Source organism: Micropterus salmoides, unplaced genomic scaffold (assembly GCF_014851395.1).
Source record: "Micropterus salmoides isolate LMB-PRFRI ecotype aquatic unplaced genomic scaffold, ASM1485139v1 Ms_hic_scaffold_4, whole genome shotgun sequence".
In the NCBI taxonomy this organism is placed as follows: Eukaryota; Metazoa; Chordata; class Actinopteri; order Centrarchiformes; family Centrarchidae; genus Micropterus; species Micropterus salmoides.
Window position 1 is genome coordinate 27,501,752 of NW_024043372.1, and position 18,171 is coordinate 27,519,922.

The 18,171-nt window shown below is 41.6% G+C and overlaps 1 protein-coding gene across 5 annotated transcripts in view; it reads left to right on the forward strand.

Annotated features, from left to right (window-relative positions):
- Window positions 1-18,171, forward strand: part of plxna1b (plexin A1b) — a 191,664-nt gene that overhangs the window by 38,872 nt on the left and 134,621 nt on the right. For all 5 annotated transcript variants that reach the window (XM_038695462.1, XM_038695465.1, XM_038695464.1 and 2 more), the window contains exon 3: window positions 12,277-12,459. In XM_038695462.1, coding sequence (XP_038551390.1) covers window positions 12,277-12,459 — 183 coding nt within the window. The remainder of the gene's footprint in view (window positions 1-12,276; window positions 12,460-18,171) is intronic.

An 18,171-nucleotide genomic window follows, 5' to 3' on the forward strand; every position in this document is an offset into this window, starting at 1 on the left:
GGGAGACAAGAGAGACACGAGAGAGAGTGAGACAGAGAGAGAGATGAGAGAGGTATAGAGGTGAGCGTAAGAAACGATGAAGGAGTTTTAGGAAAGTAAATAAGAGAGACGGCAGCCAGAACCAGAGAGAGGGATGAGAGACAAAGAAAGAGGTGCAAGGCCGTGGGCGGGCGTAAAAATGAGAGAACATGAGGGAGTCGGGGGGGGAGAAAGGGGAAGAGTTAGATACCAAAGCAACGTGCAAGAGAGAGTAAGGGAATTTGAAGGTGTAGAGGAGATGAGAGAGGCAGAGTGAGTGTGGAAATAGCAGAGCGAGCCAAGGAGGCTTGGAGGGAAAAAGGGAAGGAATTGAGGAAGAAAGCACAAAAAGCAGGAGTGTTTAGTTTGTCCAGAACGCAGACAAAATGGCAAGTTCCTCAATACGCTGCACATTGCTATTTATAAGTGATCAAGGCTACATTTGTGTGTTGAGGCATATTTAACCTGTCTGCACTGGTCGCTATTGTAAGTATAGTCTAGGCACGCAAATGTACGCTAACTGATGCTGCATTCTGATTAACAGGATGTCTAGATGAAGAATGGAGATATACTCTTTTACTGTCTGTGCCAGGAAAATATCCAACAATATCAGTCAAGAAGAGTTTGATGTGGAGCATGACACTTCAAATCTCGATTTGCCTGGAATGACTGAACAGTGAGATGAATCAAATGTCAAAACATATTTGAACATATTTTTTTAAATCTGATTTACAATTAGTGATTTTCTTTTGTTCGACTTGTGTAGATCAAAACGTGAGTTGCCAGCCATCACATAACACTAGCAAATAAAGACAGTAATGTAAAGGAGAACGACACAAGGGCGGTGATTTTAATGAGGAATAAACAGAGTAAGAAGAAAATAGCATGTTAGGGAGAGATGGAGAGAAGGAAAACCAGCCAAGGAGAGAGCAGCAGGTCTTTTACAGCCGGGGTGTGCTCGAAGGAGAGGCAGTGATTCACCGGCCAAGAGAAGAGGAGGGCGAGAGGAAGAGTGATAGCCCCAGAAATCTTTTTGCCGCCGCTGCCAAGAACAGCGGGAGAAAAGAAAGAGTGGAGAGAGATAGAGGGAGGAGAGGAGAGGGTGATTGAACACTGGCTGCACAAATAATATCGTGTCCGTCACCTGGCCACCACACTGTCCTCTTCAGCAGCTCACCTCTCTGTCATGTCAGCTCTTTGTGTGTGTGTGTGTGTGTGTGTGTGTGTGTGTGTGTGTCTATAATAATGACCCAGGAATACATCAAAACTCCCTTGTTGTGTGTGTGTGTTTCTGAAATTACACAGAGTTTAAAGAGGTGTATTCCACTAGAGGAAGTCAGGGAACCAGAGCATGAACAGGGGTCACTTTGCAGAATATATATTTTCTTACTCACTAAATCATCACATTAAATGATGATTTCCAGCTGTCCTCTCCACAGCAAGCAAAACATTAAACTAGCCAGCAGTAACCTTTTTAGGTTATAAAAATGCACTTATTTAGGAACTGTGGTCATACTAGCTTCTGGAAGTTTTCCTTGCATTCCTTTAGCACCCCACGCAACAGTCCTTGGTAGAGATGTTTTGTGGCAATCTCCAAAGTTGATTTTGGAGCTGATCAAGGCACTTTCTAATAAGCGTGTCCAGTCAATTTCCAATTGTGCTCTGGTTAAACCAGCTGTCAAAGCGACCCCCTGGTCTCCTCGGTCAAAATACTTTGAGTGAATCACAGAGCAACTCAGATAAAAGAATGTTGGATGGATTTTTTGGGTATTGTGTGACAAAACTGCATTTTAAATTCCCTATTTAGTTCATGCTGAGTATTCAATAACATGACATTTTTACACAGAAATGATACAAAAAAAGAAGCCATCATGCAGGCTGTATTTTATTAATATAGAGCTATGAGCTATGCTGTTAAACATACTATCTGTGGCCTTACTAATTTTATACAAGCTTACTTTAACTAATCATCTAGAGAAATAGTGGTTTCGAACCTAAAATCATCATATTCTTAATACTGAATTACTTAAATTGGGTATTATGTTTTGGACATTCCTTTTCCTCACTGGAAGCACCATTGCTACTTGTCTGTACACGAGTCTCATACCTGACCCAAAGACTATTCAAGATGTCAAGCTCCTTTCTCTTGGTCACCAGATGGATGGTGAGGTTTTGAACCTAGTCATAAGCCGATGCATCAATCAATCGGAGAAACAGTCATAGCAACAACAACAAAAAAAAGAGTCAATCACAAATATAAATTTTTTTGATGCTGCGTAGGCCAGCTGTTGCATGACTGTCAGTGTCAAAGGTGAGATTTGATGGTGAACCTGAAATCTATACTGAAATGATTATTTGCATCGTAGCTTGTTAATGATTGTGCTCATTGCTGTCTTGTAACTTGGTCAGGATAAAGACTGTTGCTGCCTTTAATAAACCATTCAGTTCCATTTGTTCCAAACAAACAGATTGTGCTGCTGCTGGAGCTTTAAGTTAACAGTGTACCGTGAGTACTGTGTTTGGTCTAGTCAGGGTAGCTGCTGAGAGTAGCGTGGTTATCAGAGCAAGTAACGTCCCCCCGGTGAGCTGCACCCTGGAGACTGATTACAGCCGCATAGCAGATGCAAATGTTATAACAGACCCATTTACGAATGGCTGATAAGAACAAACTCTAAAGGAGAGTATTATACTGACTCGCTGAATTGTTAGACATGTTACAACAAACATTCTGCATATCATGAGCCCACATTAGGTAAACCGAGCAGATTTTCATTACGCTGTCGCAGAAAAGACAAAGTGGAATTGGCTGGCTCCTAACCTTATTAAATCCATCATTACAAATATAATCTAACAAACATTACTCACTTGTGGTCTTTGTAAAACACAGTCCAATTTCTGCGGACCTAATCTAAAAGGATGTGCCGGCAAATGCGTTTAAGTAATTACACCTGATTAATTGAGCCAGAGTTGATGAGCAGAGTTAATTGACAGTCTAAATGAGTTGAGCTAGGAGACACCGATTGGGCGGGTTGTCTTAAACGTTATTGTTATAATGTGTCATGTTTCGGTTAATATGTGGTGATTTGATATTAGGAATTAGTTAACTTTGATACTGGATATACTTTTGATTGCATCACAGCGGTGTGTGTGAGCTAACAGTGCCCCACCCACACTGTGCTCAAGTGTCTCTCTCATCCCGTTATTAAAGGACAATAGAAAACCTTTTGGAAAAGACCCCATGCAGCCTGCGTGAGCTGCTTAATTCTCACTGTCTTTTATTCTGACCTTTCTCTCTCTCTCTCTCTTTCTCTCTCTGAGGAGTGTTTAACTCAACAAATCCCCATCTCTAACACCGGTCTAATGATACTAATTGTCAGTGTAATTATGTATTGATCTGTACTGTGTGTGGGTGGTGCGTTGCATACATCATTATCAGGAGTAATCAGAAAATGTGGGGCAGGGGTTGTGCCTGTGGTTGCATGCAAATAGTCTCTGTGTGTGTTTGTTTGCTTAAAGTTATTCTGGATGCCCAAATCAGCTTCTAACTTTGTTTTATTTCCCACGTAGATGAGTTGGATGTATGCAGTGAGCTCGGGTCTATGTGCCAGCCTGGGTTGTATGTGTAGATATATTACATTTGGATGTGTCCCAGTATAAACCAGTAATGCAATCCATCTTTAATAATTACAGAATAAGTAAGGATCACTATTTTTATTTAACAGATTTTTACATGTAAGCCCCTTTTTGAATGGGCAAATCAAAGTTGTGTTTTTTTTGTTTTTTTTAACCTCAATGTCCCAATGTGTCCAAAAATTGTTTCCTTTTGCAAGGCGATACCGTTGATCGCAGTTTATAATGAACAAAGTTCACTTGCAATTAGTAAAGCTCAGATTATGCTTTATGAAATTGAAATTTAAGGGTAAAAAAGAGAAAATGCAAGTCCCTCAAAACAATTTAAAAAAACAGTTTTGTCTTACTGATTATTATTATTTTTTTTTTTCAAACCAGATTTTAGGCTCTTTATTAAACATGAACAAATTCCAGAATATTTATTTGAAAACAGATTAATTTTACATTTAGTTTTTTCCCTTTTCCCAATTTTAATAGCCCGGGTTTATATGCAAATATTGAAAATCTTTTTTACTTTATGATAACCTGGCTGAAATTTTACTTTATGTCTAATCATATTACTTGAACTTGATCTTCTTCGCTGCCTCTTAATGTTTTGGATTCGGTTACAGGTAGCATTTGATTTTCTTGAAGTATCGTTTGCGGTTTGAAACCTTTAAATCTGCTGAACCACTCTTCGACTGCTGGTCAATGAGCAGCCCCATCAGAGCAGTCAGAGGTTAAGTACTTTGCTTAAGGGCACCTGTGGTGGTTGATAATAGAAGGAGGAAGCATGTTACTCATTCACTTTCCCCACCCACATTTCCCAGCTGGTGTGGGGATTTAAACTGATGATCCTTTGATCACAAGCACTCTTCTTGTCTGCCTGTGAGCTTACATTGGCATCATTTTATTTTCAGGAGACTGCATGCTTCTTTGTGTGCATTTACGGGTATATTTCTTCCTGTTCGTACTCCAAACAGTATATATTATTTCTCCTCTGTCTCTCCTGTTCACTTGGATTGCGGTCTAAACATGTGGTGACAGCTTTTGGAAGCAGCCCTCTGAATAGGTGCCAACTCCTTGAGGTTTCACTGTCTGCCTGGAGTGCACTCAACATAGAAATGACTACCCTGCAACCCATGAATATGGAATTGATGCAGTCGTCTCTTTTTCTAAATTATTGATCAGTGGGAATCTAGTAACATATTGTAGAAAAAAAACATCTTGGAAGGAAACACTTCACAGATTGTAAATAGTTTGGATAAAAATACTTTTCTTCACCCCTCACCCTGTACACATTTAGTCCTGGGTTTTAAATCATCAGCCTGTATAAACACTTGAAGCAGGATAACGAAACAGTTTTCCCTCAAGATTTTGTTAATGCATCCTGCATTTTGTCTAACTCTATTGAGACACAACCATTTAAACACACTCTGTCTCCATGGAGCCAGCAGCGTCACAGCTGACGTCGCTCTTGAGTCTTGTGAGATTTTTACGTCTCGTTATCCTAAACACAGAGGTTGTTTTAGATGCGTGTGAAGTGTGTCTGTGTGGATTTGTGCTTGTTTTTACATTCATGTTCACTGCATGTCACGTACAGCGTTCTCTTTATAGAGGCTTAAACCTTGGGGATTTGGGTGTTAATTGGCAAAGAGCAGCGATTCTTTTCGATAATTCAAACGCTTATGTTTTCGAGCTCATTTTCATTACATCAGGTAGCACCAGCGCCCAAGTGTATTTGCTGCACGTTTATCAAGTGTAAGAAACAAAGAAGCCAGCAGCTTCCTGGTTACACAAATCGGACACATTAAATATCAAAATCAAATTAGGTCCATGGCTTGTTTTTCATTTGCTGCTTTTGACTTGAGCATAAAATCAAAAGTACAAAAAACAGGCCGTTTTTTGTGTTGGATTATTTATTGAATTACGAAATAACAAATTGCTTTTTAATTTATCTGAATTTGGATTCCCTATTGAATATGAAAAGAACGAATCATACACAGATTCTGTAATTGTCTGTACAAGAAGAGGGTGAGTCATGGCTGGATTCCCATTATGAGATGAATAATTCCTTTAACTGAAATATGAATTGTTTTTTTCGATTGTGTGCGCTGAATGGACGTAACAAAATCCCCAAATTACTAGAGGGCAGCCAGGTACTTGGAAGTAGTAGTAAATCATTTTGTAGTGTTTATTTACACAGCTGTTGAGTCCTGGTGTTAGTGCTGTACATTAAAGAGATGTCAGAGTAAGCAGGCATCATGAAGCCTGTAATTCACTTTAACCTGGCCTGAGGTCAGCAGGTGTGTGTGTGTGGCTGCCATACATTGTTTCTTCCCCATTTGCTTCTGGATAAATATTAGTAGGCCTATATGTGAGAGGGACCTATGTTCTTCTTTGACAGTGATGTTGACTGACTTTGACCTCACAGTAGGGCTGGCCGAGATGGCTTATAAATGATATCCCGATATGTTTAGACTATGTGGCGATATTTGATGCATAGTTCAGTTATTTTCCATTTTCTTCAAAATAACATGCCATAAATTCTCAATTAGGTTTTTTTCTCCTCTCACCTGCAGAGGCCAGAGGATAACAGGCCTTTTATTATGATGCAGGCGTAGATACAATTGTTTATTTTGTTTATATTTGATTGGTTTTGTATGAAACCCTCTTGTTTCTTATCTGCCCTGGTTTTGCGTTGTTACTACATTAAGTTGTTAATTTTAACATATTGTAATCCAAAAAGGTAATCCAATATCTACAACATCCATGTAAATAACTTATTGCAACCATATATTGTTTTGATACCTTGTTGCTTTGGCGTTAGGAGTGATAACTGAAAACAAATAGCTTCTGTTATTTGGTATCTGACATTCAACTTAAGCCTAGTTCACACTACACGATTTTTAGCCCGATTTGCCGCTCGGCAACTGTCAGGCTGTGATCGGGGGTAAATCAGTGGTCGATCGGCGGTCGCCAGTCATTATTTGTGAACTACACAAGGATGCGTCAAAACGGCTCCCTGACACAATTCTGACACGTCGCCGACGTCTGCCAGATAGCTAACATGCCAAATATCTGGAAGAGTTGGTCGACTTGACATCCACATCCAGCCAATGAGAGCAGGCAGCTGGCAGAGCAGACAGCTACTTTTTCACCGCAAAACACTTTCTATTCACCTCCAGTTTTCTCTGTAGCTCAGACAATCCCTGCTACCTGTGTGTGCTAATCCATTCTTTCACCCATATTATTTGTCTTTATAATTGCTATCTTTATAATAATAAACAACCCCCCGACCCTGTACGCAGGATAAGCGGTTGACGATGGATGGATGGATGGATGGATGGATGGATTTCGTGTGTAGATTTGCGTCATTTCCCGTTTCACATTTCTCGTGTGTTTTCTTGACAAAACGTGGTTTGGAGACCTGCGTCGGGTGACACAGCCGCTGTCAGCTCGTGTGACCTCCTGTCACCGTTCAGTCATGTAGAGTGAACGCCACAACGACTTTAAGATTCCCGTCACAAGTTGTGTAGTCTGAACATCACGGCCATTGGCTGATGCTGAAAGTCGTGTAGTCTGCACGAGGCAGGTCAGTCAGGAGGACAACAATGGTTAATTAGTCTCCTGCATGTAAACGCCACCTGCTTTTAATGCAGAAATAAATTACTAAAATGTGCAAAGAATAACTCCCAATATGACGATATGGTCATCTTCCATATCGCTCATTAATTGATACTCGAATATAGCGCATCTCTACCTTACAGACACACATACACAAGCGTGTGTAACTATGGATACTAGCAGATGCTAGGTTGCTCTTCTGCTTTATTAATCAGCACACGGGTGTGTCTATGATGTATGCTTGTGAGCGCACACACACACTCTGCTGTGCTCTTTCTTTATTGTGTTTATTCTACCCAAAGAAACTCCAGCAATGTCTCCATGAGTTCAAGGCCCCTGCTGAGATTTCTGGGTAATTTATGAGCTGCCCTCTTCCAGAATCCCTTACCCAGCTTGGAGCCAGCCGCACACACACACACACACACACACACACACACACACACACACACACACACACACACACACACGTCAGGTAAAATACACCTGCATCTGCAAACATACTCCTAGTCTGTGTGCATGCTTGTGCACATTGTGAAAACCTTTATCATCGGATATGAAAACAAGGTGGGGGACTGCAGAAGAAAGCTCCTGTAGCCAGATACTTTTCCCTTTCCTACTGTCCACCTCTCTTTCACTTCTCTCCTGTTCGTGCACACATGCACACACACACTTTGAGACATTAGGAAATATGCTAGATGAGGAATACTCGTGAGGCGTCCTTTTTGCTTTTTCTCTGGCACACACACACACACAGAGCAGGCTTGTCTTGAAACCATGCTGTCAGCACTGGTACCACTCTACCTTCCAGCTCTCCATGATACAAAAACATGTTTTTTGTGTAGTTTTCTCTGTCTAAACAGGTTTTTATAGAAAAATGTAGCGCCTGTTAATGCCCTGCTCTGCCCAATTATTTCACATGTTGCTAAATGAATGAGTGTTTTTGTGTTTGCCATACATGTTTTCCTTCAACCTTAATAGCCATAATTCACAGCAGTATGTTCAATCAACAACACCATGTATGTTCCTGTACATAAGCCCATATTGTACTCTGCTGTTTCCATATGTTTTACTGAATGGAGGTCACTATGGATGAATTCTGCTTGAGGTTGGCGTAGAAATATTTTCTTGACATAATTTGTTAAAGAAATCGGGGAATGGTTATTCAGCCATTTCCTTCAGCGCAGGCCAGCCAGCGCACATCTGTAATCAGTCACTGTTGTTGTGTGTATACAGGCGTGTTTGGTGACTATATTTCATCGTGTTTCAGTGTGAAGTGGGTGAAGCAGCTCCACCCAGGGGAAACCCACCACAGTTGTGGCTGTACACCAGCAACACACATGACCTCTAGCTGTTTCTGGAGACCACTCTGGGTTTATTTATATATATTTGTGTGTGTGTGTTTATCTTTGTGTGAAATCCTCGTATATTGTATCAGCAGTATCTTGGTCACATATTTCTCCGTGACCTTGAATATCAACTGACAGCTCACATGTACTGTATATACACACCATAAGTATTATGCTTTACCCTCAGCCTGCATATTAACCCTTTCAAAACTCCCATTAAAGGCCACAGCTTAGTGTTCTCAGTCTGGGTATATTGCAGAGCTTAAACAATTTGACAGAATATTAATCGGCACTAGTTTACGGGTCACTAGTTTACGGGTCACTAGTTACTAGTGCAAAGCACCTCCTCACTAGTGTGTGTATATATAGTGTATATGTTCAGTTAGTCTTATGTGATGATAAACTGAATAGATTTGAGTTTTGGGCTGTTTGTCAGACAAAACAAGACATTTGAATGTTTTTTTTTTTTGAATGAATGAATGTCATTTTTTATGTATATCCAGAGCAATTGAAAAGCACTAGCCAAACAACCATTAGTTGTGACCTTCATATGCAATGTACTATTTAACTGTTTAAACAAAAACCTCTTTCTTTTTGAAATAATATATTAGATTAGCTCCTGTTTTCACTTCTGACGTGTCTTAATTTTTTTTTGGGAGGGGGTCTTGGGAAGGCAAGACCAAGCCCCAGTGAACTGCATATCCACAAATTCATTCTGCGCCACATGCACCCTATGAAAATAAAAACAAGAATCTTCCTCTCCTGCATCTGTAAGGCTGGTGGCTTAACTTTTTCATTCCAGGCGGAGTCCTGCATCGTTGAAAACACTGCAGAACGTTAAATACAGTCTCTAGCCAATAACCCTGCGGAGAAGGGGGAGGGAGAGGGGGAATATCTTTCCATACCGAATATCGGCTCTAACTCACGTGGGAATCTTTAGTGTCTTAAATTGCAGGACCCACATCAGAATGTAGCTTCCATTAAAATGCTTTCCAACCTCAAGGGAAACGCCTTTTATTCCATGCTGATCCATGCTGTTTAAACCTCCCAGACCTGCAGGAATGCTATAGCACCTTTACCCTCCAGTGCCCCAGAGAGTCCCATATAGGTGTGTGTGTATGTGTGTTAACCCTTATGGACTCTAGGGGTTACTGTATGCAGTATTTTCGACAATTAGTCTCCTCCATAGAAGATGGATTAACCCTTTCAACTTGTTTCCCTTTGGCTCTGACGGCCAAATGTGTGTGTGTGTGTGTGTGTGTGTGTGTGTGTGTGTGTGTGTGTATTTGTGTGGGGCTGACTCTAATCCAGATTGATGGATTTCTTTCCCCTGAATATATGGTTTAAAATGGTTGCCCCTAGTTGTATGGCAGATGAAGACGATGGGGATTGTTTTGTTGCTTGTTGTGAAATCTGTGTGTACACACAAAAAATAAACTGCAGCCTTTGGTTGAATGTTTCTGTGTGTGTGTGTATGTGTGCGCGGTTTACAAGTCCTCACGTGTGTCTGTCGGTGTGTGTTGTCTGTCAGTCGCCTTTGTTCAGAGGAAAGAAATTGCCCCCTGGCCATTAGTGCTCACAAAAGAAAGTTGTTTCAGGTAATGGCTGTGTGGGTTCCTGTCTCTCACTTTCTGACACACACAAAACGCGTGCGCGCACACACACGCACACACGCACACACACACACACACACACACACACACACACACACACACACACACACACAGAAGCTTCAGTTCAGATGTCTTGCTTTTACCATGTGACATCACCACAGCAATAGAGAACAAGAGGGAGCAAGCTCTTTGTTGACTGCAGTTGATAGCCCACCACCCTACGCACACACACACTCGCACCTCTGCACTCTTTGGAGAACGTAAAGAACGTCCAAAGAGGTGTGTGAGGGACCGAAGGAAGAGTAGTGACTTGCCGAGGAGGGATGGATGAAGAGGGAGATGCAGAGCAATTAGGTGTGAAGGGAAGAATGAACGTAGTTAGAAAAGGACAGGGAGGGGGTATTGATGTTTGCTCAGTTACTGTAGCAGCTGGAAGGAGATGGAGAAAAAGAGTGAGAAAGTAGAAAAAGGCAGAATAACGGGTTATTGACATGCGCTGAGCTGCAGGCAATTTAGGCAGATCGGGAGGGAGAGGGAGTGGGGGGGGTGGGGGTGTTATCTTTTCTCCTGTGTGGATCAATCAGATGATGTAGTGATAAGACTGTGGATTACACCGCCATTTACACACTCCCCAAGTGTGTGTATGTGTTTACCAACCCACACTGGTTGACACGGATGCCCATTCAATTCCACACTTCAGCAGTCAGTCAGCGACCTCACATCTGACACGCACGCACGCCTGCATGCATGACCCCCACACACATTTGGGCTGTGGCAAAGACACTGTTGCCAAAGCAGCATTCAAAGAGTGTTTATTATTGTTATTTTCAATTCACTGATGTATTGTTTAGTCTTAACCATTTCAGAAAATGGTGAAAAATGTAACATCGCTATTTCCCAGACCCAAATGGATGTCTTCACGTTGCTTGTTTTGTCTGAGTCACCATCAAAAACCTAATGATTTTACATTTACAGAGATATAACAGAGAAAAACATATGAGAAGCTGGAAAAAGTTCATATTTGGCATACTTGTGACTTTGCAGACAGTCGGTTGTCACAGTCATTGTCAACCTTCTGTCAGTCATTGAATTGATTAATCAATTGTCATCATTCTAGCAATCATTTCAGCGCGTACTATATTTACTCCAAAAATCAGCAAGAAAGTATTAAATGTCTTAGTTAAACAAAACCATTCATTGTCTTAGCCCTATTTAATGGGCAACTGATTATATTCTGTGTGTGTGTGTGTGGTGACTGGTTAAGGCATCATATGGGTCAGTGGATTGCCCGGGGCGATGGGCCCCCCGTGACACAGGAATGTTCCAGATTTTGTCACATGTTGACCAGCATTACCACCATGTCACCGGCGTGACTGAGCACTTGAGCACAACAATATGCTGAAGGTTTTGCACGGTGGGATTTGGTTAGGGGGAAAGAAGGGTGTGTTTATGAATGGCTCATGTTTAAACAGGCTGCTTCACATGTTGGATAATCAAGTCAAAGTGTTGAAGTCAGATGACGCACCTATAGCCCCGTCTGTACTCCCACTGTGATATAGAAACAAATGACAAGAGGACCTTTAGACAGCTCTGCCGCTTTCAAGATTTGTTGTTTAGGGGCATCCTTGGAAGTCACTGGGCTAAGACGCTTGATGTCTTGGGCTTGATCCGGCTCAGGACCTTTGTTATGTTTCATTCCCTGCAATCTCCTAGTCCTTTTTCTCCCTGTTCTTTGAAGTGTTTAACAAAAATAAGGCTTTAAAATACAAACAGGGAAATTATTTAAAGTGTACTGTGACGCTGTGCGTGTGTACTGAATCAGAAAAAAAATGCACAACATAAAGTAGACTTTGTGTGTTTATTCACAACCTTACTTTCTAGCCTTTGAATTTCTTTTACTAAACGCCAGCATGAAGTCTTAACATCTTTTAATACACAAACACACCAAACCTCATGTAAGACTCCTTTTCTTAAGGTCCAACATTAATGCTATAAATGACTGACCGAATCAGAATAGATTTTGATCGACTTGCCTGATTATTGTCTTGTCTTCCTTCCTCCAGCCGCTACAGATAGACGATAACTTCTGCGGCCAGGACTTCAACCAGCCTCTGGGTGGAACCAGCACCATCGAGGGCACCCCCCTCTTTATCGACAAAGATGATGGCATGACCTCGGTGGCGGCATATGACTACCGCGGCAACACCGTGGCTTTTGTTGGCACACGCAATGGCAAACTGAAGAAGGTAGGAATTCCTTTTTTTTTTTTTCCCCCCATTGTGGCTTTTTTTTTTAATATACATGGGTTTTTCCTTTTATAAATTAATTGAATGAAAGGTAGGTTGTTTTTGTGTTTTGGTTGATTCTGCAGTTGAAGGGAAATTAAGCACACTGGCTTTTTTGGTACTTGTCATTTCAAGGACGTTTGTTGTGCATTTACACCAAGCACTTTGCAGCCACTTTTAAAACTAAGATTAAATGCAGTCAACTCCATTTTTCTCAGCAGTGGCCATTTCCAACAGGGCATTCAAGTGCCTCTTTAAAACTTGTTCGTTTAACAAGCAATTTAAAGCAAGTCTGCGGCTACTCCTTCATCGATTGTCATGTTAGTCACGTCAAACATAAAATGTTACTGCTGGTGTCCCTAACACCACGTACAGCCTAGCCTCTAATTTTAAGAGCTCACCTTCAATCAATCTAACTGCTATGACTGGTGAATGGCTTTTCTGTTCTGGTCAGCTATGTAGTTGGGATTAATTCAGGTGGATAGATAGAGGGTAGGACAGAGGGATAGAGAGGTGATGGATGGATGGATGGATGGAACTTTCTGTGTTCTGTGAGTGTTTGACTTTTAGTTCAACTCTGCTTGATGTAACTTTTCTTTTGCAGAGCAGTTTAGAAGTGAATATCTTAATGCCTTTTGCTGTTTTGTTTTTTTTGTTGTTTTTTAAAGTTTGGTTTCCACACTAGCAGTTTGGGATTTATGTCAACACCAGATACACATTTTGAGCACACTGATGCAGCTGCTCTTGGATGAAACCATGTTAACTGTACATTGATGTAACAGAGTGACAGTTGGGTCGAATATATTCTTGGTTAGTTTGGCTGACTTGTACATTGTCTTTGTGATTGTATGTTAGATGTACACTCACAAAAATGCCAGAATTACAATTCTATCTGTGTAATATGCTTGTGTGTATTCATTCTGGTGTATATGTGTGTATCCAGTCTACGAGAGGACAGGGCTCTCGGGGTAAATGATAGCTTATTAGAATTCACCCTGCTTCCCTCTGCACTTCTCAAGACCTGTCACCCATTCAATATTATGAATGTATAATCAGTGTGTGTGTTTGTGTGCTTCTAATGCGTGTTTGTGTATGCACGCAGTGTTTGTGTGTTTGTCACTCACAGTACGCATAATCATGTGTGCACTGGAGATGGCATGGATTTGTGTGTGTGTGTTTGAGTGAACATGAGACAACAAACAGTACAACGTTGACTAAGATTCAGCACAGTACATTTGTCAAAGTGACACCCATTCACTTAGCTTGGCAGTAGTTCCTTTTATTTATTTTGCCTATCGTCACATAGGTTTCCTTCTGTCCTGTTGTGCACTTTGGTTGAGGTATGAACATCACCTGGGAAAGAAATGCTAAAGTAGGTTGTAGAGGAAAGTTGTTTTTATATGTATGTGTGTGTGTGTATGTGTGTAACAACAGAGCCAAAAAGCCTTCAGTTCTTTTGGCTGCCTTCTGTTTCAGACAGTACCCCCCCCCCCAATACAACAAGAAATCTGGTATTGGAAAACATTCAATTTGCATAGAAGGAACAATATCTAAAACCTGACATTCGAGCACATTCACACAGACTCCCAGCAGTGCCAGTTTGAGGACTTCTATGGAGAAAAATCCAATAAAAAAAAAAAAAAGGATAAAGAGGGGAAAAAACAGTAAAGTAATAAAGAGACAGATGAAGACAAAACGGGAAAAGAGCAACTGAATTAGTAGCGTGTGATAACAGATTCTTCCTCTCTGATTTGGCAGCCGTTCGTCCTCCTCTTCTCTGTGTTTTTAGGTCATTGTCTCTCTAAGTGATTTTATTTGTGTGCTTATTATCTTATCTGTAAAATAAGATATTTGAGTCATCAGGGTCTGTTTGAGTGTGTTTTTAGCTTTTAACAGTTTTGTGGGAGGGCATGCAGACCACGATGCCATGATGGAGCACGCTCCTATTCTTAACACTTTCCTCTGGAGAGCACTAGTGTTGAACGCTGTTTGTATGGCCATGCCTGAGGATGTGGACGGGAGAAACGGGGAGAATATGGGTAGAATGGATGTTTGCACTAAAAGGAGTTTTCTAGTGTGTTCTGTTTTAAGTAACGTTATTTTACCTGAAGCATCTCTTCATTCGTCATTTGGCCGGACATGAAGGGCTTTGATATCTTATTTACGCTCAGTCTATTTTTAACCAACTCTAATGTTCAAGGTTGTCCAGAGCAACAAGACGGTGACATAAACAACATGTTTAATGCACTAATGAAGTCCCTCTGTGCTCTGTGGGCCACACACGCACAGGGGAAGCTTTTACTAATGAGTCCTGGTTTGATGAGACAAAGATAGGCGGGATACAGGGAGAGGAAGGGAAGGAGATAGAGAGATGAAGCAGATAGAGAGAAGAGCATGAGGAGGCGGAGGAGAGAAGGAAGTGATGAAGAGAGGTGACGTCCACTGGTGTGACCAACTAATTCTAGCGGTCATGTGGATACCGCTGCGGTCAAGGACACAGCAGCGGACTGCCCATCCGCTGCACTTAATATTTAGGATTAAAAGCCTCTATTCCCTTTGACTAATGAAACAGTGGGTCTTGTGTCTGTTCATCTGTCAGCATGCCAGCTTTAAATACTGTACCATATCTCACTCCCTCCTTTTTATGTCTTCCTCTTTGAAGAAACGTTGTAACTTAGCCACCGCTGTCATGTAGTGAAGCAATCAGCAGATGGACATTTAAGGGAAACTCTGGTGATTTGGGCTATTCTCTCGACCGCTTCTGCTCTTTAAGGCGCTGTTGAGCATTGACAATGAAAGGGCATTCACCATGACCCACACACACGCTTGCACACATAGACACGATCTCAATAGGTGGTCTGAGGACATCAGACAAAAGAGAGAATCCAAGTCGATAATCCAATATCTATTGTAAGTGCATGTATTTTATACTACACACACACACACACACACACACACACACACACACACACACACACACACACACACACACACACACACACACACACACACACACAGGATTCCAAGATTCCTCAGCTGCGCCCTCCACCGGGTGCCGATTCAAGCCATCTGCTGTATGTATGTGGCCAGTGTTCCAGGTGGTAGGAGCCCTCAGTGCTTGACGTGCGCCCATTGTGGCCCTGCCAGGCTCAGGTGTGTGCGGTGGGGAGGTGCTGCCTAATGCCCATTCATCTGATCAGGGCATCAGTGAAGCAAACCTGAGCCGTCTGATGACAGCAGGAACAGTTGCAATGTAAGACTAGTTTTAATGGCCAGTGTAACAAAAACAAAACATACTGGAAAAATACAACCATTCTTCTAATGTCAATTAAATCAATGCAGAATAAAAGTCCTTCAAAATGAGATTAAGCTGAGGGCTGCAGAGTGCGTGTTGGTTAGTGTGAAAGTCTCATAACCGAAAGAAAACATGATTGACCGCCAAAGTTTTCCATGAACTAATTAGCATTGGTTCTGTTAAGGTGTCCCTGAGCAAAAACACAAACCCTTATCAATAATGTTTAACGTAAAGGGGGAGAGAGTGACTGCATCGTCCCACGCAGATACAATCTAAAACATCAAGTGCCAGACGAGGTTTGAAATGTGATAGCTGCTACGCACAGTAGGCCTCTTTAACACACACTTGGTTTTTATGAACGGCTCTTGTCATCATCTAGAGTTTGGCCGCTTGATTAAAGAGAAAAAGATCATATTAAGTTTAGCAATACAAATAATTACAAGGACACATTGCCTGGGGATGGGCGAGGGAGACCGCAATTGCAGAAGAAAGGTGTTACATATCTTTATTATGTGTATCAGAGGTTTGAGCTTTACCAAAACTGAAATAAGCACATGCAGCTGTGCAATTACTTTAAAGTGACTTTGCTGAGAAAGTTTCCAACATCTAACCTCCATAAAATCTTAAACTAATCTAACAAGTATAATTAAATACATGCTGCAGCTATTTGGCTATTAAAGCTGGGATCAGTTCTGTTTTCTGTAAAAAAAACAAAAAAAAAAAAAAAAAAAAGTTTTACTGTGAAACACATGAAGCATGTGGCGAGCTCACACACTAACTCCATACTTACGTGACACCTGCTGACAAAAGTTCTTAAAGAAAAATACAATATTGTTCTACATAGTCATTGACATTGCTAATGCTAACTGTAGCAATGGCAAAAAAACCCAGTCCTAATTTAATGTGAAATAACAGTCGGTGTACATCATTTAACAAACCAAAGCTGGTTTCTTAATGTTTTTGGTGTATGTTTTTATTGTCACTTCACTGGTCACTGTGGCATTCTAGGGGTTAATAGCAAGTAACAGTTTGTCGTGTGTGTGTATATAGCTGTGTGAAATCATTGACGTATTCCACTGGGACTGCCGGTGTCACCATCAAGAGACCATGTCACGGCCTAATTGACCGATGATTGTTATTCTACTGGTGCATAATGCTGCCCTGTCAAACTCCCCTGTGTGTATGTGTGTCTGTGGTTTGCATTTAAATCTTTGTGTCCACCTCCCAGCCTTCACAGAAAGGACCTCCACCCAAAAAGGAACAAATAAACACACTGTGGAAACGCACCAGTGATATTTGAAGCAGTAGATGTAGACAGGGAGGACTGATGATATAAGAAATGTGTGTGTGTTAACTCTTTCTCTCACCCTGTATACGTGTTATCTTTCTGCTCGATACGATTCTAAACTGAAAATCCTAGTCGGGAAAATATGGTTTAATGACTGTAGTTCCTCTGTGTGTGTGTGTGTGTGTGTGTGTGTGTGTGTGTGTGTGTGTGTGTGTGCGCGTGTGTGTCATCATTGTCACGAGTTGTTTGGCCGGGGCAGCAGCACAGAGGCTGGCTTTGTTCAGGCGTTTGGTAGCCCTCGGTCATTAGTTCACACAACTGCATGCGGTCACACACACAAAAAAACGGAAAGTGGAGATGATGATGAGAATGATGAAAAGGGATCAGATACGGTAGAGGGAATAGAAGTTAAGACCGAGCGCTCAAGACAAAACAGATAATTTACACTTTGCATTTAACACAGAGTTTTTCCACTTAATTTAGCTCTTTCCCAGAGTGCCATCAGTCATCCAATCTTATCAAGATGTTCCCAAACTAACAGCAAAATGTCATTTTCTGCAGCAGTCTCTTCTCTCTCCTGACAGCACAGCTTTTAAATGGCTTTTTCCAATTACATACAGCCCGGTTAAGCCATAAGGTGAGTGTGACGAGCAGTATGCGTTTCTCTGTCTCACCAAGAACCATGTCTTAACATGCAACATAGCATGAAGTCAACTCAATTAAATGAACTAGCCAGCCAGCTAGCTTCCCGTAACGAGGACAGTGTTGTGTGGTTTCTCGCCTCTTTTGATCCTAGCCAGGGCGGCTGCAGCGCACAGGGCCACCAAAGGTGGACTATGAGTGACTGAGAGTCGGTGTGTGTAGATCTGTGTGGGGAAACACTGCAATACTTGTCAGGTTTTGAGAATGAGTGTGTCTTTGTATGCGTGGGCATGCGTGCCTCCTGCCGAAGTATGTGGATATCAATTATCTCTCGTCATTGCCAGCCCGAGTCTGTCTCCCATCTGTTTGCATGTCCTCCTGTGTGGCTACACTCAACCTAACAAAGCACCCAACATCTCCCCCGTGGACCTGCTCTCTCACACAGACA